General features: G+C 40.0%; 4 protein-coding genes across 13 annotated transcripts in view; 1 reads left to right on the top strand and 3 right to left on the bottom strand.

Moving 5' to 3' along the window:
* LOC126629298 (protein MAEA homolog) overlaps positions 1-11,099 on the bottom strand; it is a 65,153-nt gene extending 54,054 nt beyond the window's left edge. Inside the window, exons 1-7 of one of the 3 annotated variants that reach the window (XM_050299298.1) lie at positions 10,701-11,098; positions 10,186-10,380; positions 9,405-9,527; positions 8,612-8,797; positions 7,898-8,031; positions 7,235-7,421; positions 6,652-6,968 (exon numbers count right to left, since the gene is read on the bottom strand). In XM_050299298.1, coding sequence (XP_050155255.1) covers positions 6,867-6,968; positions 7,235-7,421; positions 7,898-8,031; positions 8,612-8,797; positions 9,405-9,527; positions 10,186-10,380; positions 10,701-11,021 — 1,248 coding nt within the window. In that variant the 5' untranslated portion in view covers positions 11,022-11,098 and the 3' untranslated portion in view covers positions 6,652-6,866. Of the gene's footprint in view, positions 1-6,651; positions 6,969-7,234; positions 7,422-7,897; positions 8,032-8,611; positions 8,798-9,404; positions 9,528-10,185; positions 10,381-10,700 lie in introns of those variants that run through there. The other 2 variants (XM_050299299.1, XM_050299300.1) reach the window with 2 other exon arrangements.
* A 2,465-nt stretch (positions 11,100-13,564) lies between these two features.
* Positions 13,565-18,975, top strand: LOC126629293 (uncharacterized). Of its 8 annotated transcripts, none has more exons than XM_050299291.1 (7): positions 13,565-13,835; positions 14,234-14,342; positions 15,004-15,087; positions 15,496-15,823; positions 15,958-17,848; positions 17,990-18,196; positions 18,392-18,975. In XM_050299291.1, exons 4-7 carry the CDS (start codon positions 15,564-15,566, stop codon positions 18,704-18,706), a joined length of 2,673 nt encoding a protein of 890 aa, XP_050155248.1. In that variant the 5' UTR covers positions 13,565-13,835; positions 14,234-14,342; positions 15,004-15,087; positions 15,496-15,563; the 3' UTR covers positions 18,707-18,975. The 8 variants fall into 8 exon arrangements, with proteins under 8 accessions (XP_050155248.1, XP_050155246.1, XP_050155247.1 ...); XM_050299289.1 differs by having other exon boundaries at positions 13,565-13,839; XM_050299290.1 differs by having other exon boundaries at positions 13,565-13,957; positions 14,234-14,286.
* Positions 18,976-19,018: 43 nt separating this feature from the next.
* Positions 19,019-19,907, bottom strand: LOC126629306 (embryo-specific protein ATS3A-like). The gene has a single exon (XM_050299310.1). The coding sequence runs from the start codon at positions 19,629-19,631 to the stop codon at positions 19,110-19,112; it is 522 nt and encodes a 173-aa protein (XP_050155267.1). The 5' UTR covers positions 19,632-19,907; the 3' UTR covers positions 19,019-19,109.
* Positions 19,908-20,028: 121 nt separating this feature from the next.
* Positions 20,029-22,461, bottom strand: LOC126629304 (deaminated glutathione amidase, chloroplastic/cytosolic-like). The gene is made up of 9 exons (XM_050299308.1): positions 22,170-22,461; positions 21,912-22,048; positions 21,693-21,821; positions 21,524-21,582; positions 21,277-21,389; positions 21,098-21,190; positions 20,883-20,985; positions 20,665-20,747; positions 20,029-20,355 (listed from the first exon to the last, which is right to left on the bottom strand). Exons 1-9 carry the CDS (start codon positions 22,368-22,370, stop codon positions 20,314-20,316), a joined length of 960 nt encoding a protein of 319 aa, XP_050155265.1. The 5' UTR covers positions 22,371-22,461; the 3' UTR covers positions 20,029-20,313.
* Positions 22,462-23,231: the final 770 nt, after the last annotated feature.

Below are 23,231 nucleotides of genomic sequence, written 5' to 3'. Positions count from 1 at the left end.
TCTGGGAGAGAGTCATTGAGCATAGATTGAGGCAAGAGACACGGGTTTCGGACAACCAATTCGGGTTCATGCCAGGGCGCTCAACCATGGAGGCAATCTATCTCTTACGAAGATTGATGGAAAGATATAGAGATGGGAAAAAAGATTTACACATGGTCTTTATAGATTTGGAAAAAGCGTATGATAGGGTCCCAAGAGACATTCTTTGGAGGATTTTAGAGAAGAAAGGAGTACGAGTAGCATATATCCAAGCTATAAAGGATATGTATGAAGGAGCAAAGACTGCCGTAAGAACTCATGAAGGACAAACCGAAAGCTTTCCCATAACTGTAGGATTACATCAAGGCTCATCCTTAAGTCCTTACCTTTTTGCGTTGGTAATGGATGAGTTAACACGACATATTCAAGATGATATTCCTTGGTGTATGCTTTTCGCAGACGATATAGTGTTGATAGATGAAACTCAGGAAGGGGTAAATGCAAAGCTTAACCTTTGGAGAGAAGTGTTGGAATCTAAAGGTCTTCGCCTAAGCCGATCAAAGACAGAATATATGGAGTGCAAGTTCAGTGCAAATAGAGGCCAAAACGAGTTAGGGGTGAGGATCGGAGATCAAGAAATACCAAAGAGCGACCGTTTTCGTTACCTAGGATCTATCTTGCAAAAGAACGGAGAATTAGATGGAGATCTCAACCATAGAATACAAGCTGGATGGATGAAGTGGAAGAGTGCATCCGGCGTGTTGTGTGACCGCCGTATGCCACTGAAGCTCAAGGGAAAATTTTATAGGACGGCAATAAGGCCGGCGATGCTGTATGGCACAGAATGTTGGGCGGTGAAACATCAACACGTACACAAAATGGGTGTAGCGGAGATGAGGATGCTTCGTTGGATGTGTGGGCACACGAGAAAGGATAAGATTAGGAATGAGGATATCCGGGGTAAAGTAGGAGTAGCCGAAATTGAAGGAAAGATGAGAGAAAATCGGTTACGGTGGTTTGGACATGTGCAAAGAAGGCCTACTGACGTTCCGATTAGAAGATGCGACTATGGGACAGAGGTTCAGGGCCGAAGGGGTAGAGGAAGACCTAGGAAAACTTTGGAAGAGACTCTAAGAAAAGACTTAGAGTACTTGGATCTAACGAAGGACATGACACAGGATCGAGCACAATGGCGTTCTAAGATTCATATAGCCGATCCCACTCAGTGACTTGGATTTTCCAAGTCTCCAACCGAGAAGTTTTCCTCACTTGGGAAATTAAGGGAACACTACCCCAACCTACATGCTCCACGCAGAAAGCTTCAACATACAAGCTTTAACAAAAGAAAATTCAAAGAACTTAGCGAAGAAGGCTTTGGTGTATTTAACACAATACGTTGAAATGAAGGAAAACTTATTTATTGATATCCCCGATAAGCTACAAATATGTACATATACATGAGTCAAAATAAGCACACAAGAGGGAGCCTTCACAAAGGTTGCTTAGGAGAAGTCTCAGCAGTCGGTAGAGCCCCAGAAAGAGAAGGCACCGGAGGGGGATCATTTGGAGCCTCAGTACTGGACAGAACCCTAGAAGGAGGAGGCATCAGAGGTTGATCATTTGGAGCTTCATTACGCGGTACAGCCCCAGAAGACGAAGGCAATAAATGCCTTTGGAACAAACCCACAAATCTCTGATGATCAAGTAAAACCTGACCATCAGTTTCCTTCATCTGGTCAAGCTTCCTCTTCATGTTTGTAGCATAGTCATGTGCGAGCCGGTGCAACTGTTTATTCTCATGCTTGAGCCCTCTAATCTCCTGTTTGAGACTCATCACTTCAGCCGCCAATGATTCAACTTGGCGGGTTCGAGCAAATAGGCGTTGGGCCATATTAGACACAGAACCTGCACACTGAACACTGAGAGCCAGCGAATCCTTAACAGCTAACTCATCAGACCGTTTGGAAAGTAGTCTGTTATCTTTGGGAGTGAGAAGGTTCCTGGCCACCACCGCAGTGGTCATATCATTCTTCATCACGGAATCCCCAACGGTAAGAGGACCAGTAGGGGAGACGAAGGATGGGCGCCATATGTTGTCTGGAGAAGGCGGGGCTGCCTCTTCAACAAGGTTCAAGTCAAAACGACGGTCGGAGGGGCCAGACATTTTCAAAGGTGTTGAAGAGAGAAGAGGTCGGACAAATCAAGATCTTAGAAGTGCAAGAATGAAGCTTCTACTGGTGGAGATTCAAGTGTGCTTTGGAACTTAATGCCAGCCCCTATAAAAATCTGCACTCGACGAAGCTTCAGAAATCGAAGAGGCGCCTGCTCAGAAATCGAAGAGGCGTTTGCTTTCTCAAAAGCTGGGCTGCTTAGAGATCACGAGGGTTGATCTCAGAAATCGAAGAGGCGTTTGCTTTCTCAAAAGTTGGGCTGCTCAAAGACCACGAAGGCCGATCTCAAAAATCGAAGAGGCGCTCGCTTTCTCAAAAGCTGGGCTCCCCAGAGACCACGAGGGCCGATCTCAGAAATCGAAGAGGCACCTACTTTTCCAGCCTTTTCCAGCCTTGTCAGCACCTGTCACACGCACACTCAGTTTTGCGGAAATTATGGGCATTCTGTCAAAGACTTCTGGGGAAGTAGAAAACACATGAATCTAAATGTTCAATCACTCACTTCCCACACGCAACAATAGCTCATGGGTACCACAAATAACTTTGCCAAAGTTCTCTGCCAAAGTTGAGCACGTGAAGCTTGCAGCTCCCACTACATCGCTCTGACCAAGAAAGGTAAAAGAATAGCAAAGAAACATCACTAACAAAGTTTAGACCCATAAATTTTGAAGGTCTAGCTACCATATTATTACCCACAAGGGTAAAGGAACAGTACCACTGCTGGATAATTGGAAAGTCCCTGTGTGTCAACCTCTGTGCTTCGTGGCAAGGTAGACTAGCAAACATGCCCAACCTTTACTCACATTCGAGAAAACACTCCCAATAAGATTGCTTGCTCCAAAATCGAAGAGGCACCGTCCTCCAAATCTCGAGAGCCAGACTCCCAACATGACTACTTTCTTAAAAATCGAAGAGAGGGTAAAGGAACAGTACCATTGCTGGATAATTGGAAAGTCCCTGTGTGTCAACCTCTGTGCTTCGTGGCAAGGTAAACTGGCAAACATGCCCAACCTTTACTCACATTCGAGAAAACACTCCCAACAAGATTGCTTGCTCCAAAATCGAAGAGGCACCGCCCTCCGAATCTCGAGAGCCAGACTCCCAACATGATTACTTTTTCAAAAATCGAAGAGACACTGCTCCCCGAATCTCGAGAGCCAGACCCCCAGCATGATTGCTTTCTCAAAAATCGATGAGGCATCGTTCTCCGAATCAATCGAAGAGGCGCTCGCTTTCTCAAAAGCTGGGCTGCTCAGAGACCACGAGGGCCGATCTCAGAAATCGAAGAGACACCTACTTTTCTAGCCTTGTCAGCACCTGTCACACGCACTCAGCTTTGCAGAAATTATGGGCATTCTGTCGAAGACTTCTGGTGAAGTAGAAAGCACATGAATCTTACTGTTCAATCACCCACTTCCCACACGCAACAATAGCTCATGGGTACCACAAATAACTTTGCCAAAGTTCTCTGCCAAAGTTGAGCACGTGAAGCTTGCAGCTCCCACCACATCGCTCTGACCAAGAAAGGTAAAAGAATAGCAAAGAAACAGCACTAACAAAAGTTTAGACACATAAATTTTGAAGGTCTAGCTACCATATTATTACCCACAACTGTAAAGGAACAGTACCACTGCTGGATAATTGGAAAGTCCCTGTGTGTCAACCTCTGTGCTTCGTGGCAAGGTAGACTAGCAAACATGCCCAACCTTTACTCACATTCGAGAAAACACTCCCAATAAGATTGCTTGCTCCAAAATCGAAGAGGCACCGTCCTCCGAATCTCGAGAGCCAGACTCCCAACATGACTACTTTCTCAAAATCGAAGAGAGGGTAAAGGAACAGTACCATTGCTGGATAATTGGAAAGTCCCTGTGTGTCAACCTTTGTGCTTCGTGGCAAGGTAGACTAGCAAACATGCCCAACCTTTACTCACATTCGAGACAACACTCCCAACAAGATTGCTTGCTCCAAAATCGAAGAGGCACCGCCCTCCGAATCTCGAGAGCCAGACTCCCAACATGATTACTTCCTCAAAAATCGAAGAGACACTGCTCTCCGAATCTCGAGAGTCATACCCCCAGCATGATTGCTTTCTCAAAAATCGAAGAGGCATCGTTCTCCGAATCTCGAGAGCCAGATACCACAGACCACTTTTTCAAAGTGCTCTGACAGAGTTAAAACATGTGAAACTGGCAGCTCCCACTACCGTGCTATGACCAAGCAGGGTAAAGGAATAACATTACTACTTGTTAGGGAGACTCCTATATATGTCGACCTCCATCCCCAACGGACAGGCAGACCTGCAAAAATGCTCAACCCTTCATCATATATGAGAGGGCACTCCCAACGAAGCCTTTCGAAATATTCAGCTTTCTTTCCCCCCGATAATACCTCTGCAAACAAGCTATACTAGAGCAAGAATATCTCATATCATCAGGGTTAAAAGCAAGAGTATCCCATATCATGCTTTTTCCCTGTCTTTTCTTTTGGCCTTGTTTTTACCTGCAAGACAAGGAGAAAGAGAGCAATCAGTCAGCACTTGGAATCAAGCTTCCAGCCAGGAACTGACTGCCTGGAACCCCTTACCTGATTACTTACCTGGCATTGCTCTCGAGTACTCATCTTCAACATCTTATGTTTCCAGGGAAGATTCCGCATCTGCTTGAGGAACAGATAGGGCAAGTGCGAAGGATACAAGGAAGCATGTGGAGACAAGCGTAACAGCACACGTGCCGATACATTCATTACTCTGTCAAAAGCAAAAGTATCCCATATCAGCAGGGTGGAACGTACTCTAGATTTGATGGACTTGTTTTGACCCTCAAATTCTTCAGTCGGCCTTATACTCTGGAGGAAACCAGAAAACCCTCCAGCTCAGTTCAAGAATAAGCCTGTGGAAAGTTACTTCTTCAAAAGCAAAAGTATCTCATATCATCTCTTCTCATTTTTCTTCTCTTTATCCTTCATGCTGCTGCAAGATGGGGAGAAGGTGAACAATCAGTCGGAGCTCTGATTGCTTACCTTGTCTGTCACCTCTTTCAGCAGACCCCCTAGCTCGGCGACTTGGGGGACTCCTACTACATGGTTTGTATCGCGCTTGACCAAGCCTGAAACTACAAGTAAGCTTCAAGTGAAATTGATACATTACCTTGTGCATCTCCACCAGTTAAAGATACCACCCCTGGATGGAGGAAGAGTACTTCCAGAGAAGATGCCACATCTACCTATGAGACAGATAAGGCAAGTCAAGACGACACCACACTCCGATACTTAGAAGTTTCGTGATTACGAGATCATTCTCCCACAATATTTCCTAATGTCATTTGTACTAAATCATTCACTTGTACTCACTAAATGAGAGCTTGAACCTATGTACTTGTGTAAACCCTTCACAATTAATGAGAACTCTTCTATTCCGTGGACGTAGCCAATCTGGGTGAACCACGTACATCTTGTGTTTGCTTTCCTATCTCTATCCATTTATATACTTATCCACACTAATGACCGGAGCAATCTAGCGAAGATCACAAAAAGCGATCGTTTTCTCTACCTAGGATCTATCTTGCAAGAGAACGGAGAATTAGATGGAGATCTCAACCATAGAATACGAGCTGGATGGAAAGAGTGCATCCGGCGTGTTGTGTGACCGTCGTAGGCCACTGAAGCTCAAGGGAAAATTTTATAGGACGGCAATAAGGCTAGCGATGTTGTATGGCACAGAATGTTGGGTGGTGAAGCATCAACACGTACACAAAATGGGTGTAGCGGAGATGAGGATGCTTCGTGGGATGTGTGGGCACACGAGAAAGGATAAGATTGGGAATGAGGATATCCGAGGTAAAGTAGGAGTAGCCGAAATTGTAGGAAATATGAGAGAAAATCGGCTCCGGTGATTTTGAACATGTGCAAAGAAGGCCGACTGATGCTCCGGTTCGAAGATGTGACTACGGGACAGAGGTTCAGGGCCGAAGGGGTAGAGGAAGACCTAGGACAACTTTGGAAGAGACTCTAAGAAAAGACTTAGAGTACTTGGATCTAACGGAGGACATGACACAAAACCGAGCGCAATGGCGTTCTAGGATTCATATAGCCGACCCCACTTAGTGGGAAAAGGCTTTGTTGTTGTTGTTGTTGTTGTTGATCATAATGCCTTGTCATTGTGATTTCCAAATATGTCTTGCGCTAACCACCAGGGTAATTCATCACTCGTGTAAAGTTTGCTGTTAAAACAACTTACTATTTGAGCATCTCAACGTGATCACAAAATATGCGACTTATCATTCTATATCTTGAAACAAGAATTCTACACTAATCCCATTTTGTATAACATATTTGTACAACCTCTCTAATAAAAATAAGACCTACTTGTATTAGCTAATCCTATCTCTACTAGAGGTGATACAGAAATGGTAAATGTAAAATTCTGACTTGGTTTTCCAGATGAACGAATGCCAAATAATTTAATTCAGTGTTAAGAAATTTAACTTGAAAATAAAGGGCGAAACGTAATCTGAAGCATATATACATGTTTCAAGTGCCAAAGAGGAATACAGAGCAAGAGTAGAGGTTTGATCACAGGGAAAAGTTCTTATTACCGGAACGCAATATGGCAAGGGAGGATTTATGTACAGATAGCACAGGACGTTATAACAGTTACAAATCCCGGTATAAATTGATAATAAACTTGAACGACTGAACAGATCACGGTACGTAGATTTACGATATATATGCCTTCACCAGATCTGTGTAATTGCAGATCAAGCCTGTCCTTGGACAAGTAATCTTACCATCATTCTTCCTTGCCATTTCTTCAAGAGCCTGAAATAAACCAGGTTAAAGAAGAATATTTCAAGACTAAATAACCAAGAACATTTAAGTACTGGTTTGGTATTGAAGTGTTTTTATAAAAAGTGGGTATCAAAAAAAACTTAGCTCAAAATGATGTTTGGTAAACACTTAAAAACAGCTTATTTTCACAGTTTTCGGTGAAAAAAAGCTGAAAACATAAAGCAGCAAAAATGAGTTTATTCTCACAGCACAACAATACCAAACCACAAGTAAGTACTCGCAAAATGCATGCGAACCTTAGAGCTGTAGACATAGCCATTGGGCAAGACTTGTGGTGGGTTCTCCGTGTCCATTAGTTCCTTAGTTATGTAGCAAACAAGCTTCGAGTGATGTTGCTTAGAATAAGGTAAGGGCAGGGCTAGTTTCCGGAAACCCTCCTGCGATAGTGGATCCTCCTTGGTGCAATCATCATCGTAACAATATCTGAATCAGGTCAGGGCAAAACAACACATCTGAATGCAATTAGCAGCTATAAAGGATGCACTGAAGGTGATTGAGAATTGCTAAAAATTCATTAAAGGGAGCTACAGTGTTGGTTGGTAAACCACTGACCAACTAATGACTTACAACCCTCAAGTTAGCGAGACATGAAATAACGCGAGATCTTCACAATGGATTAAGTGCTTGTCAATATCCTTCATTCTATGTATTCACAAGAAAGAAAATGGCTAGTGAAGTAGAGTATATTTTGGTCGCTATTCTAATCAAATAACCATGTGCACAATGCTATAGCTGTTTCACCCTCCCCTTTAGAGTTTTGTTCTGCTGCTGCATAAGAAGTTTTGGGAGTTAACTCCATATAAATTTAACCTGGTTGTACCAAGCCTACTACAATCCTGACTAAGAGGTAAATGTGGCAAGACGGAACAATGTATCAAATAAAAAATGAAAAAGGATACGGGGTTTTAAGAGCAGAAAGGCCTGCTTGCAGATAAATATTGAGCAAAGGCTCAAGTGTCATGCCATATAACTTGCAGAATTCCTGTTTAAATTGATCAACCAGGTAGTCCCATTGCTTTGGCTCAAATAACACCTGGAAAACATAACCACCCAAAGAAAAAATGAAATCACATACCAGAGATTAACCTGTAATATACAGCTTCAAATATGTAATAAAAGCACCAAACCAAAACATTTCACTGAAATGTATAGTTCAACGCATATATCTCCCAAGGAGATGGCACGGATATTGAGTCATTTATTCTTTAAAACCTAGTCCTATATATCAACTGTTCAAGAATTCATGACATCTTATAATTCTTTAATATGTATGCTGAAGGCAGGATAACCAACAGAGACAAAATTTAATCAGTGGAAACTATATCCCAAAGGGTACTACCATCACAAAGAGAAGAAGCAGGTGGATACATGCTAACTTGTAGTCAATAAGACAACATATTTTCTATACAGTAACTTCAACTAAACATGGGTATGATTCAGCACATTTTTCTATTCCAGAGCCAAGTTAGTCTAACTAGTTCCCGCAAAATAATAAGGGAAAACTGAAAAGTGAAAACTGTATGTCTATTCCGACAAAATCTGTAGCGCAATTAAATTCAGAGAAGTAGAAACTGAAAATGCTACTCGAACATTATCAGAGAGAAAAGGATCACCTTGTATGTAGCACATTCAGTAGTACTCTTATAAGCTACCGTTACAAAGACCCGCTGCAATTCTTTCATATGAGTAGTTCCCCAGGGTGCAAGATATTTCCGAGCATATGTGATAGCTATGAAGTTATTTTCAGCTCGTACCAACTCTATAAACTCTTGAAGTCTCAGCTGAAACTCAAATTTACTCTGCCATCAATAAAGCATTCAGCATTAGACAAACTAATAACAAATTTTTGATGTGGTGCACTAAGTGCAATTCAATTGGTATAACTGTCAATAGGAACCTTTTTGAGGAAGGAAGCAGTTCAAGCATTCAAGGTACCAACTACTACTAACTCAAATAAATGAATTTTCAGAACCATTATATCAGCAATTCACAAGCAGTTAAAAGAAATGTAGCAGAAACAACATACATGTGGGAGCAATATCTTTTAGCACCGTAAAAGCAGCAAAATGACTTCGAAAATGACCTAGAATCTATGAAAGATAAGTCATCTCTTTTACTTTCATCTCCTACTATGTATTCCAAGAACGGCAAAGCATAAGATATAAACCCTAACTAGAACTAATAGTCCCTTGCAATTAGGATACCTAAAAAAAAGTTGCAAAAAGATAATAATAAGTCAAGATTCAGATAAACAAAGGGTACCTAAACCCTTTGCAACTTTCTTCCGAACACAAGCAACAGAACAGATCATTTTGGAGACGGAATAGTAGTATTAGCAAACTCGTCTAACCCACCAATTAAAAGCAAGATTACCTACCCTCCCCCCAAACCAAAGGGAGTACAGACCTTGGATTTCTTTAACCTTGACTTGTTCTCGGCGCACCAGGCTAGGGCAGGACCCACGTCCTTATTCTGAAGGGCTTCAATAACCTTTTTCGCTTCTTGGAATACATCAATATCAACAAGATCCTGACACATACGAAACTAATCAAGTTGCCAACATGTACTAACAGAAAATATGGAAAACTTCTGCAAACTGCAGTAGCAATAAGAGAGAAGGGATTCTAAAAAGCAATGAATCTGGGAGAATAAAAGCTGTTATCCCCTATTTATTCTACTTACCTTCTTCACTTCCTAACTTCTATACTAGACCATAAAAGATCCAACCTATCGATTATGAAAGCAACAAGCTGCTTTCTTTCATTAACTTTCAACCAAAAAAAATACACTACAGTTTCACTCTTTTTTTCTTTCTGTACAGAACTCCCTTGGTCAAGCTATGGTTTAGTCGAATAATTCCTTCACTAATCTCAGTACGATATTTTCTTTCCATCGTTAGAAAATGTGAAGATGAATCTCGTTCAAATTGTAAAGTAGTGTAAGCAATTGGATAATGAGCATGAAGATAATAACAAAATCGTATGCCAGATATATAATATTAACATTATAGTCACCTTTTCCAAATTCTTCAATCCCATTAATGCATTCAAACTACAATAACTCATGATATTCAAACCTTCCACGAATTCATAAACTTTGGAAAGAACAACACTTATGACAGAGCACACTGCATAATGAGCCACAAACATGTAATGTAAACAAATATAGGACAGGAAATCAAAACTACCTGAATATTTCTACTTTCCGCCAGCTTCACTGCGGTGTCATAATAAGACATCCGCAACATGTAGTCCACCAAGATCCGATTCACACGTGTGTTATTCCATTCAGACAGACTTTCCACATCTGCCGATTCTAAATGATCAAGCCGAGCCCGGCACCTCTGCGCCTGCAAGTGCTCTGTCTTACTCCCCTCTTCCAACTTAATCACGAAAAACAAACACCAATCAGCATGAAAATTTCAATAGCCAAGTCCAATCACTCAAAGCACAAATACAAACAAAAGATAATCTCTTCAATTCTTAAAACACGAATATCCAATCTTGATTAGCTCAATGTCGATTAAGATCAATGAATTTCAACAGTTTAATAGTCAATGTCTACTCGAGCTGACAAATCCCGAATTAACCTCTGCTTGGTTGCCTCGAATTCATCGGATACTCGTTCTTTTATATTCCCTCTCACTCCTCCCCCATCCAAACAGGACAAAACAATCCAATCTAGGGTTTACAAATGCAGTACCTTTCGTTTTAGCCCCTGCAGCCTGGAAACAAGGGAGCTGAGATGATTAACGGCGTCGTCAGACGACATGTCGTTCTTGTCGGCGGCCTCGGAGACGCCGTTAATAACGGCGGATATCTCCTTCTCGACGACGCGGTGGTTGGCGCGGATCGTCTTCTTGTAGTACTCGAATGGGACTCTGAGGAACTGGTGCTCGAGCTTCAGGGAGTCGGCGAGGTGGCTCAGTTTCGAGGACGGAGGAGGGCCTGCGGCGGTGGGGGCCGGACCTAGGGTCGGCCCCGGCGATGCGGCGGTGCCGTTGGGGAGGGAATCCATTTCCATTGAAGAAGGAGAAAGAGACGGATAGAGAGAATGATTGGGGAGATTTGAGAGTGGGAGTTGATGAATGACAGAGAAAGAGTAGGGACGAAGCATATAGGAGAGGAGAAGACCATAAACGACGGCGTAATTATTTCGTGGTTATTTCTACCGAGGAGGATTCTTACCCTCCTAATCTATCCACTTTTTCTTTTAACGTTCACAATTAAGTTACATCAATATTTTATATTAATTTTCTTATAAAAATAATAAAATAAAAAACAATGCTTGAGAGGAGATATGAGAATTAGAAAGTAGAGAATCCTACTCTTATTTCTACAACGGTTCCAACAGTTTTTTCTTTTTTGGGTCAGAAAATGCTTCATCAGTGAAAGGCCCAATAAAAGCATATATATGGTGAGGCCTGGCCCAAAATAACAACTCTACCAGTCCAAACAAAAATCCCAAAACTAGAGCCCAAATAAAACGTTTGCTTTGTTTGACAATATGTCGGCCCATCATTGTCCATCTAGAAGTGATCAACATAACCTGGTTTATTTCAAACGTTCTTTTTATTTTTTTAACAACCGGTAACGTCAGTAAACTAAATTGTTAATTGTTTGTGATTAACGTAACAATACAAATGTTGTTACCAAACCAACCAGTCATTTTCTCGATAAAAAGTTAAAGCTTAGGAAAATTTTATTTGAACCGGTTGCCTAATCTCTACACCCTTTTTTTTTTTATAAATTTCATATTCCAATTATGCCCTAAATAAATATGGGTGTAGTGATGAAATGTTGAATTACAAGCCAATTTGATTAATTTTTTTAATGTTTTGCAGTTAGTGACCTTTAAATGGTTATTAAGCAAATAAATACTTATGATTTATGTGCGATTAAAATATATCAATCACAATCGAGTGAATAAAGAAATACGCTGATGTAGTGGACCAAAATATTTTTCTTATTCATGTGCAATATTGTTACGCTTATAAGAGAAAAAATTAATTGGTACAAATAAGAGCGGTCACACGATAAAACCTTCTTTTTATAAAAGTAATTATTCCACCATTTTTTGTCACTTGAGCAAACCCTAAGTTCATGATCACTAAAGATACAATGTTGCAATGTGAAAAAAGCTAAACGACCTATAATTGCTATTCATCATGACTTATACTCAAGGACGGTACACGCCACATAATTTATAGGATGGATGAGGACCCATATATAAATCTCGTAAGTCATAAGACCTATCAAAATTTAAATTTCAAATCGTGTCTTTTAGTTCCTATGGGTTTTTTTACATGTTATTTTCTTTGTAAATCCACTTTTTTTTTTCCAATTAAACACTCAGATTTAAACTATTTGATCAAATTCCTATGTATTGTCGTCAAGGGGGTCGCTAGGTCTCGTGACATTTTTTTAATACATGTCAATGGTAAAATGTATTTGCCATATGCAATTTTAAGAAATTGTAACTCATTTTTCAATATAACGATATGTTTATACTAAGAGGCTGGGCTGAGGATTTGAACTAAAACAAACAATGAGCTGGCTAATTTCGTATTGAACTTGCTATCTACATGATTTGAACTCAAGACATCTCACTTAGAGTAGATGAATACTACTAGACTACAATGCCAAGTAGTACCAAAACGCTTTTAACTTCAAACGAAACAAAGTAACATCATGTAATGGTAGATTCTCTATGCTGCCAGATAAAATGTGATAATATTATGTTGTCAGACAATTTGACATTTTTTAGCATCACACTTTTAATATGTCCACACAAGCAAATAAAAATTGCACCTGCATGAAATTTTTTGCAACCCGCCAAAATTCCAGCTAAATAGTAAATGATGGATTGTCATGATAGATAAAACCTTCATCTTCAATCAACTGCGCCTCTAATTCAAACTCTCCCCTTATTATAGTTTAGCTTACAACATAACGTGTGTCATTAGTATAATTTTTTATTTTTAAAGAAAAAGGAAGCACACCTCTAGACCACGAGTATTCAAGCTCACTTATACCTGTATACACCAGATTCCGGCTCTATCAGACACCCGCTCCTCCCCCGCTCTTTCCGCAGACGACGACAACTTTCAAAACTTTCGCTTTCTGACTAATTTACCCTCCCATATATCACCAGACCAAAATAACACCAAAATAAAAATTAATTAATTAAAACTAGCATATGGGCACACACAAAGTGTGTGAAATTTTGTTTTTGAAATAGAAAGAGAGATGAAGAGAGTGATAGAGAATGTGGAAGTTTGAAGTTTTTTTTATTTTTTTATTTATTTTTTAATTAGAGATATGTTATGATTACATATAGATGAGACTTTGAAAAAAAAAAACAAAATTTAGATTTGTGAAATTACATTTCTACCTATATTTCTTATTCATGTTTTGCTTTAATTAAAAAATTAAACCGGTAATTTTATAGAATTTTGATGAGTATTTTATTAATTAGTAGAAAATAAAAACCAAAAAAGCCTTCTAATTGGACCGGGCCATATAATAATCCATTGACTCACTCTCACTCCCGCTCTCACTCTCTATTTTCTTCCCGTCATCATTAAAAGAGCAGCCGCGCACCCAAAACTCGCCGTTTGGAGCTTAACGGTCGAAACGCCGGCCCCTAACGCCGTTTAAGCAGCAAGACGCTATTTCCTCCTCTACGGCTCTACCTCTCCCGCCCGTTTAAATATCCGTTTCCCATAAAATTCGGGTTTCTGAGTTGGAACCCATTTTACCCAATTTATTCAATTTTTTTGAAATTTGAATTTCCAGTAGCAAAATTGCGTATCCAAAATCGGACCAGCATTTTTAAGTAAGTGAGTAACTCCTCAAGATTTACAGAATTTAATTTCCAAATTTCTTCATATTTTTTTGAATTTTCGGTATTTGAATCGCTGCTGGATTATCTGCTTGCTGACCGTTTGCAAAAGCAGAGTAAGGAATTTTCTTGACTCTTTTTCCTTTATTTTTCTCTTGTTTTCTTTTTTTCGTTTTCGTTTTGCTGTTTGGTTGCCGAGAAAGTTGAGGAAACTGATCCGTGGAAGGGGAATTTTTGTTCGAGAGAGGTTTATCTTCTCCGATTTTCACTTTTTCCAGTGAAAGAAAATTTTGCGAGACGTAGATGATGAGTTTCTTTGATTCTTGGTGATGAAATTGTTGGTAGTGTGAGTAACTCAATCGTTTGTGTTTTTCTTTTCTTGCGTTTCTCAGCAGCCAAACAGGAAATAAGTTGATTGTTCGTAGAAGATTCTCGAACTGAAGAAGTAATCGTTTGTTACATTTTCTTTCGCCTTCTTTCATTTTCTTAGTTGCCAAACAGGTACTAAGTTGATTACAGAAATTGTCAGCAGTCATATAGTTACTATTTTTTTCCTTCATTTTCTCGGTAACCAAACACTCGTCGTCTATTACTTGTATTTCATTGTAGATATCTGGATCTGGTTTTCTGTACAATCTTTTTTTTTCGATTTTGTTTAACTGCAGAATTGATTTGTTTAGGATTAGGATCGTGATGAAATGCCTCGGTTTCGTCGCGAAAAGTGTTTAATAATTTGATCCTTTTGGCGTCAGAGTGCACAGATAAAATGTCAGTTGTTTAATCTTCGGCTCCAAATTACCCTCCCTGTGTGGAGAAGATTAGGGTTTAAGGATGATGAAAATGATGAGGCTATTACTGTCTTTTCACTACATCTCTGGCTCAGCTGATAAAGCCCAGATTGAGATCGAATCGGACCTACTGACACATATGTTTTGTTAATTACTTTGTTTATTACTTTATGTTTTCATGATTTTCAACGTGACCTCCTAATTTAAAATGCTATTATTTGTTTATTTAGTTTTTGATTTTACTTGTGTTCCATTTTTTTACTGTGTGTGATGCATGAAGCTAGTTGCTATTGGTAGTATCAGGATGTTGATGTATTAGGCTCCAAAGTCCTCTGTAGTTAACTGAACTAATCTTCTTCTGTTTCCGGTTGCAGGTACGGGTTTAGCAATTTCATATATTGGTGGATCGGTACTTCAAAGATTGTAGTTACTTAAGATTCTGGTTTTTGAGAAAAAGGGTATGAATTCCATAAAGATTGAATTACAGTGTGTTTAGGCAAGCAATAGTGATAATCAACTATGGTTTCGGTAAATTTTTCGGTAGTAGAAACTTGAATGATTTTGGCCTTTGGGTCCTGGCATTCTTTTTTAATCAATATCCTTCACTTTCTCAGTTTTCTGTACTTATTTCAGCCAATTTTTTTACTTTCCATTCATGTTTGTCTCATGATTATTTTGCCCATTGCTACATAATTTCTTGGTTTCTTTTCTTCTGATGGGCATCTTATATCTTATTGCTTATATGCTGAGCATTTTGTAAGGTTGGCATTTCTGAATTGATTATCTGTACAATGATTCATATGCTTTTCTGCCATCCCCACCAATTTTAATGGCAGTCTTATGTTTTTTGTTCTAAATTATTTTAGGTTCAGAGAGATCCTTTTGGACAGAATTTAATGTGCCGCAATTAGCATTTTCTGCTGAAGATTCAAACATGAAGAAGCTCTTCTTTTTCAGATCTTCTGCTTCTAGTAATAACAACAATGTTCCTCCACCAACTGATAAGCAGATATCTGATGCTGAGAACTCCAATAAAAGTCCAGGTCTTAGAAGGAGCCGGTCATTGTCATCAGCAGCCTTTCTTGGAAGTGAGCCAACACAAACAGATTTTTCTTCTTCGAAATATCAAAGCAGATCTCCTTGTAGTAGTAGTGCAAGGAGCTTTCCTCATCAGCAATGTGACCAACCATCTTGGTGAGGCTTTTGTATCAGTTTATTTGTTAATGTCATGAACTTGTTTACTAGAGCTCAAGTACAACATTTAGACTCCTGTTTAGTTAAAGTTTTCTTCATGAAGCTAATTTTACTGGTTTTCTGATATGTACCAGTTGTCGAACTCTTACTCCTGAGAGGCTTAGGACTAAACATTTTGAAGTTCCGTCTGTCCAAAACGCACATGGATTGGAGAGGCCTGGTTCTGCTGGTTCTTCTAGAATGCGCCATGATTCGTCAGGGAGCTCTTCCACTTGCTCTAGTAATGTCTCAGCCAAAGTCTTGGACCGTTACATTGATGGAGAGCAGGAGGAACTGAGCAGACAAAAGAACAGTTCTTCCCAGAGACACTTGACTGGGAATTGTGGTGGTGGATGGCGTCCTCCGCGAACTCAGTTTACAGCACCCATTTCACCTAGGGCTCATTCATTTAGAGAGGCAAAAAGTTCTCGTCTTCGTTCATCATCCAAAGATGGGGCAGAAAATGGATTTGGGCATGAATCTCCCCGGAGGCTTGCAAAGAATGTCGTTGAGAGGCTCTCACAGTCTCATCTTATTCAACCAACACGTGAGAAGGAGTTTGACCATGATATTCCACTCACCATTGAGGATATTTATGGTAGACCAGATCTGATTGCCCAGAAAAATTATCCTGGAGATGACTACTCAAGCCTGCAGAAGTTGTTCTATAGTGAAAACTGTGGTGGTATAAACACAGATGAGACTGAAGAGGACATGGATGTAGAATTACAAAGAAGATTGAGGGAAGCAGAGGAGAAGGTCATGCTACTTTCTGACGAACTTGAACAGGAAAGCTTTCTTAGAGATAGTGGGTACAATGTTCCATCACTGATTCAGACAATTAGAAACCTAACTGAGCAGAGAGTAAGCTTGGCACTTGAGGTTTCAAACCTCTTACAGTTGCGAATTGCTGAGAGGGCTTTTGCCAAGAAAGAACTCAGACTGGCAAACGGAGAACTGGAGTCGCGAACGAAAAAATTAGAGAAGGAGAAGAATGAGTTGCAGTCAGCATTGGAGAGGGAACTAGACAGAAGGTCGACTGACTGGTCAATGAAGCTTGAGAAGTATCAGTCGGAGGAGCAGAGGCTTCGCGAGCGAGTTAGAGAGCTTGCAGAGCAAAATGTCTCACTTCAAAGAGAAGTCTCTTCCTTTAATGTGAGGGAAACTGAGTATAGAAGTGTGGAAACAAAATCAGAGCAACAGCTTAACAGCCTTGCTACAAGGGTGGGGGAAATGAGAGAGGAGAATCAAGAACTGAAAAATAATCTCTCAGACTTGCAAGAGAAGTATAGAGCAGCAGAGGAAGACCGTGTTTGCATCCATAAAAATTTTGAAGAGAAGGATAAGGAGTGCAAGGATCTGCATAAGTCCATTACAAGATTACTGAGAACCTGCAAAGAACAAGAGAAGACAATAGATGGCTTGCGTGAAAGTTTTAGCGAGGAATTTAGGAAGAACCAATCCGTGGAGAGGTTTGATAAGCACGTCTCCAAATTGCAGATGGAGCAAATGAGGTTGACAGGAGTAGAATTGGCCTTGAGAAGAGAGTTGGAATCTCATAAGCTTGAAGTTGATTCTCTTCGGCATGAGAATATACACTTGTTAGACCGGTTGAGAGGAAGTGGGAAAGAAAATGGTGCTTTAACTTTCAAGCTAGATAAGGAAATGTGGGCACGAATCTCCTGCATGAAGAATCAAGGGCTATCGATTCTAAACGAGAGCTCCCAGTTATGTTCAAATTTACTGGAATTTGTTAAAGGGAAAGCAGGCCAACTTCCAGAAGCTAACCATGGCTTGGATGGGCAATTTTTTGTTGAATCTGAAATGAAAGTTCAGGGCATAAAGCGTGGAACTGAAAGCTTTGCAAGAAGTTTGCAGACAATGTCCGCTTTGCTGCATGAAAAATCCAGTCTGTCCAATTCGAAATTAGCATCTAAGTGCACGAATGCTGATGGACCAGTACATCCAGATGATCAGGCTCCAGAGGTTAGTTGCTGCTGGGTTCTTTGGTATTGTTAGAAGATGCACCATATATGAATTTTTCAGTTTCTTATTATGTTAAATAAGTTATTTTGTTTCCATTCTAAAAACGAACTGTTACTGATGCTGTCACTCTTACGTACGTAGGACGACATGAGATATGAGCTCAAAGCAGAAACTTTACTAACAAGTCTACTGAGAGAAAAGTTGTATTCAAAAGAGCTGGAGGTTGAGCAGTTGCAAGCTGAACTTGCAGCAGCTGTAAGAGGAAATGACATTCTCCAATGTGAAGTGCAAAATGCAATGGACAACCTTTCATGTCTCACCCACAAGTTGAAGGACCTTGAAATGCAGGTAACCATTAGTATCACATATAAAATTCAATGTTAGTGATCATAATATATTTGGATCTGATGCGTTGTTTGTTATATGACGTACGTGATGAAATTCTGAGAATGATCTTTCAGTATTGTTGAATGATGAAGTATATATTACAAAGATTAAGGCATGTAACTAATAACTATTTCCCTGCTTATTCCGTAATAACAGATGCTTAAGAAGGACGAGAACATAAACCAGCTTCAGAGTGATCTCCAGGCATCTACGAAAGAATTAACAGTTGCTCGGGGGATACTGCCTAAAATTTCAGAGGAGAGAGATATGATGTGGGAGGAGGTGAAGAAATACAACGAGAAGAACATGTTGCTGAACTCAGAGGTTAGCATGTTGAAGAAGAAGATCGAAACCCTTGACGAGGACATACTTCTAAAGGAAGGTCAGATCACAATTCTGAAAGATACCATAGGGAACAAGCCTTTCGACCTTCTGTCCAGTCCCGATAGGCGTGAATTTTTGCTTCATTGATTGTCAAATGGCAGGGGTTTCTTATAGGGTTGAGTAAATCACATTGTTCATAGTCCTATACTCCCAAAGTTCAATAGCTTTTCTTTCTCAGTTTCCATTTGTACACTTTTCCCTCCTTTTCGTCGGTAGATTAAGAAGCCAGAAACATATAATTATTTGGTTGTAACCGGGCTTTATAGTTGTTGATAGTTGGTTTGGTTTCGCTTGTCGGCGTGATCAAGATATTCTCTATATCTTGACAAGCAAGTTAATGAATTTGTTTCACTCTAGAGATTTTCTGTGTGTTCTGTTTTCTGGTGTGGTCGTATCCGGTGAGGTTTTCAAAATTCATTAAACTGTTTGCCTTCGTTAAACCAAATCGAAAGACAGCAAAAACCCGAAAAAAGAAAGAAAGAGAAGAAGGCTACTCATTAGAACTAACAACATGGGGCACAAAACCACCACCTTTGGAATGACAATAATCAAACCCATACCAAACGTTTTCTGGAACAAACGTTCTAAAATAGAACATGTAAGAAACCGGCACTACCACCCGGCCGCCATCCTGTCGATGAAGCACCCTCACCCAGCCAGGCCGCCAGTCGTCCGACCCAACCTTCTTCAGGTACAGATAGCACACCCTCCGGCTCATACATTGTCCACTGGCCTCAAACATGTCTATGGCACATCGTCCAAACCCGCCATACCCCCCACGTCTCACACCACCTTTTGCAGCATACAATGGCTTAGGGTTGTTCAGATGCTTCACTATGATCAAATTACCCTCGGAGTCCCCGAACCTGACGCTGACATGGTCCGAGGTTGCGGCTGATTGTGCACACGTTGTCTCAATCTCGACGGAGTAGGAGCAGTTTGTGCTGGATCCTTGTACTGGCAGAGAAGTGAAGGCTATTGCAACGACGGTTAAGATGCATAGTCTCTTCATTTTTGGTTGAGAGGTGGTGAGTGAAAGTATGGAAAATCTGACTCCTATATAATGCAAGAGGTTTCTCTCTTTTGTCAGATTCTGTGAGTACTAATCAAGTAAAGGTAATACAAATGGATTTACTTTGAGAAAGGAGATTCCCATTTCCCACTAGTTGCACAGAGATTCTTGCGTCAGACCGTCGGAGCAGGTGAACTGTCTGACGACTCCCAAACGAGTGGGACTCCTACAGCGAAGTGTTTCTTAAATAAAGTGATTTCCGCACACCCTTTTCTTTGCAAGTCAGACAGTACATCTGGTGATGATGACTCGCAAACTTGTTATCCATGTGGACACATCGGTATTGACATTTTCCATGTCATATGATGCAGATTTCAATCAGCTTTATCAACAGTAATTAAAGAAACGAATGCTTTAATTTTAATACAAAGCCTGAAGCGATAAATCTTTAAACAGGCTTTATTAAGTCTAGTGAGATTGAAGTTTGAATAAGAAAACTATAAAACAAAGTGTGCACAGAATCAACTACAAAATAAGAAATAATCCCTTGATTTGAGCTGCATCGATGCATGCCATTCCTATCGTAACATCCTAAAGATCGACAAGTACATCAGAAGTTCCGAATGGCTCTTGTTCTTCAAGGCAATAGGGCTTACAGAGTTACAGGGAACCGTCTCAATAATCAAAGGGATGCAGATTTCCAGAACTCAACAGGCTTCCGGTGCTGAATTAGGAAACGAGTTAAAAGGACTTAGTTGGTTACAAGATAATCATAATCATCCAGATGCAGAATTCGTACCCAAGTCAAGCCCGTCAATGATCCAACAAAATTCATCAACAGAACAAATATACACAACAGAGCAACGGTAAATCAAATATACACACGACCCTAAGAATTAACACGATCAAACAACAAATGCTGATTAACCACAAGGGCCATTTATCCCATCATTTCAAAGTAAAATAAGTTTCAAGCGACTTTCTGGTTTACATATTTCTTTGTCCAAACTAGACAAGACAGAATGTAACATACCTTGGCAATTGGCATTTTTTCTCTCACTGAGTCAATCAATGAGAAATCAATATCGGCTATAGCAATCCCTGTTGACAGTCGATCTGAGAAAGAGAGCAAAAAGTTCAAATTATGTTGCAGCAGTGGCTAGTATAACTACCATGGGCATGAGTTTAAACAATTAGCCATGATTTAAAGCCACTCAAGCAGCTAGATGTGTAAGGTAATTAAGTCCTCACCAGGCAGTCGGCCAACAACTGTTCCCCACGGATCAATAATTAAAGTTTCTCCGTGGCTTTCTCTTTTATCATTATGATGTCCAGCTTGTGCAGAAGCTATGACCTAATAATACATAAGTAACATAATCATCCCAACGTGACATTGCAAGAAAAATCGTTCCCTAGAAACAAATATGAAAAGGTTACGTTGATGAAGAAGAAAATGGAATTCATACATAGCATTGAGTCTCAATTGCACGAGCACGTAGAAGAATCTCCCAGTGCGCCTGCCCAGTTACTTTGGTGAAGGCTGAAGGTACCAATAGAATCTGCAGATTGTAATGCAAGATGTCAGTGCGAGATGCTAAATTACCCTGTATAACTTTAAACCTGCAAAAAGAAAATGTAGTTTTACCTGTGCATCATGTTGGAACCTGAGCAGCTGGTAAATCTCCGGGAATCTCAGATCATAGCATACCGTCAAACCCAAACGGCCAATAGGGCTATCAACTGCCACGACATTCTTCCCTGAAAATGTGAACAAACCAAGTCTCTGACTATCTCACACCAAAAAGATAATCAACACCAACAATAGTAACAACATTTTGATTCATTAGCGCAAGCCCGTATTTTGAACATTTCACATACGGGCAAGAACTTACCAGGTTCGGTAAAGCTGCCTTCCTTGTACACCCTTCCACCAGGAATATCCACATCAAACCTTCCACAAACAACAACATTTTTCTAATCACATTGCACATAATCACATTTTTCATGAAATTTCGGGGTAGCGAAAATTGCATTGCATTGAACTTAAAACAGCCTACTTACAAGTGAATCTTTCTGTAAGTACTTCTGATGTTCCCAGCATCATCAACAACAACATGGGTGTTACACAAATGTTCATCATCCGACCCCTTTTCTTGGAACCCTCCAAGTGACAACCAAATCCCAGATTCTCTACAATCCATTCACTCAAATGGGTCACTTCAATTTCCCCAAAAAATCAAATTTATGACACAAAGTTTCAATTTTTATTCTAATTTTTACCTTGCCAGGGAGCAGTACTTCTGCAAAATTGGACCCTCTAGAGGTTCTGCTATTTTCAGACTGTCACCATCTTTGGCACCAATAAATGAAAAGCTTTCCGGAAAGCAAATCAATTTTGCTCCGGCAGCAGCTGCTTCCTTCACATGATTTATAAATTAATTATTAATTAATTACATAATTAAAATGATAATTACATAAAGTTTGGAAAGGGGAAAAAGAGAAGAAAAAGAGAAGAAAAAGAGGTGAAACGATGGGTACTTTGACGAGGCGGGAGCAGGTGGCAAAATTGGTGGCGAGGTCGTTGATGGAGGTCATTTGGGCGGCGGCGACTCGGAGTGAATTGGCGGCCATGTTGGACTCTCCAGCGATGATGACGCGGGCGGACTGGGAACGGATCGGAGCGCCGCCTCGGAGGAGTGGGCTGACACGATAATTAGGTAGGGAAAGACAAAACGGCATCCTCGGTCTCTGTCATCGAATGGTCCGCCGGAAATGTTTAGGCAATGGCCACGTCGGACAGTTTGTATTTTTCTGTTATGACCACTTTACAAATATCATTTTATACTTTTATTCGAGAAACAAGTGCGATAACATATATTTCACAAGGGCAATCTCAAGTTAATAAGGTTCTCATTTTTGTAAGGATTAGGGAAAGAATATCTATTGTACATAGTCTTACTTTTACTTTATAAATAAATTTTCGTGACCCGAACCTGTTATTTTTCAGTCGCAAATGAGCAATATTTTCATTGCGTCAAGGCTCGTCCTCTGCCGTACAAGGCATTGCTAAATATTTCAACATTTATTTTCATTTGGCTTGACAAGTGTGCATTTCCGAATTACACGACAAGAATTTCAATTCTCATAATAAATACCAAAGGTGTCAAATAAGAAACAGAATCTTGTTTTTTGAATCACAAATATAATATTTATTCCAACACAATAGACTAATATAAATAATAAGAGTGTCCAAGCGTTAAGTTAGTAACTTAATACGATGCTAATCATTCGTCGTACGTGCTCAACAAAGTAATGTATTGATCTCAACAGTTCACTGTTTAAAGCATAACAATTGATTAACGTCGTATTAAGTTACTAACTGATAAATGTTTAGGCGTTTTTGCATAAGTTGTTCACTTTGGACCAATAAGAAAACGAGTAAAGATCAACAATACACTTATTCAAACACATCAAAATCTTATGTTGCTAAAGCAAAAGACAAGCTTCGATTTTCACCAAGTACAACTAGAAGATAAAAGTCTCATGTTCTTGGATGGAAGTGCTTGCCGTTACAAGTGACTGCCGAAATGCCGAATTCTT

The sequence above is a fragment of the Malus sylvestris genome, chromosome 7 (assembly GCF_916048215.2).
Source record: "Malus sylvestris chromosome 7, drMalSylv7.2, whole genome shotgun sequence".
In the NCBI taxonomy this organism is placed as follows: Eukaryota; Viridiplantae; Streptophyta; class Magnoliopsida; order Rosales; family Rosaceae; genus Malus; species Malus sylvestris.
This window is presented reverse-complemented; position numbering and strand designations above follow the sequence as displayed.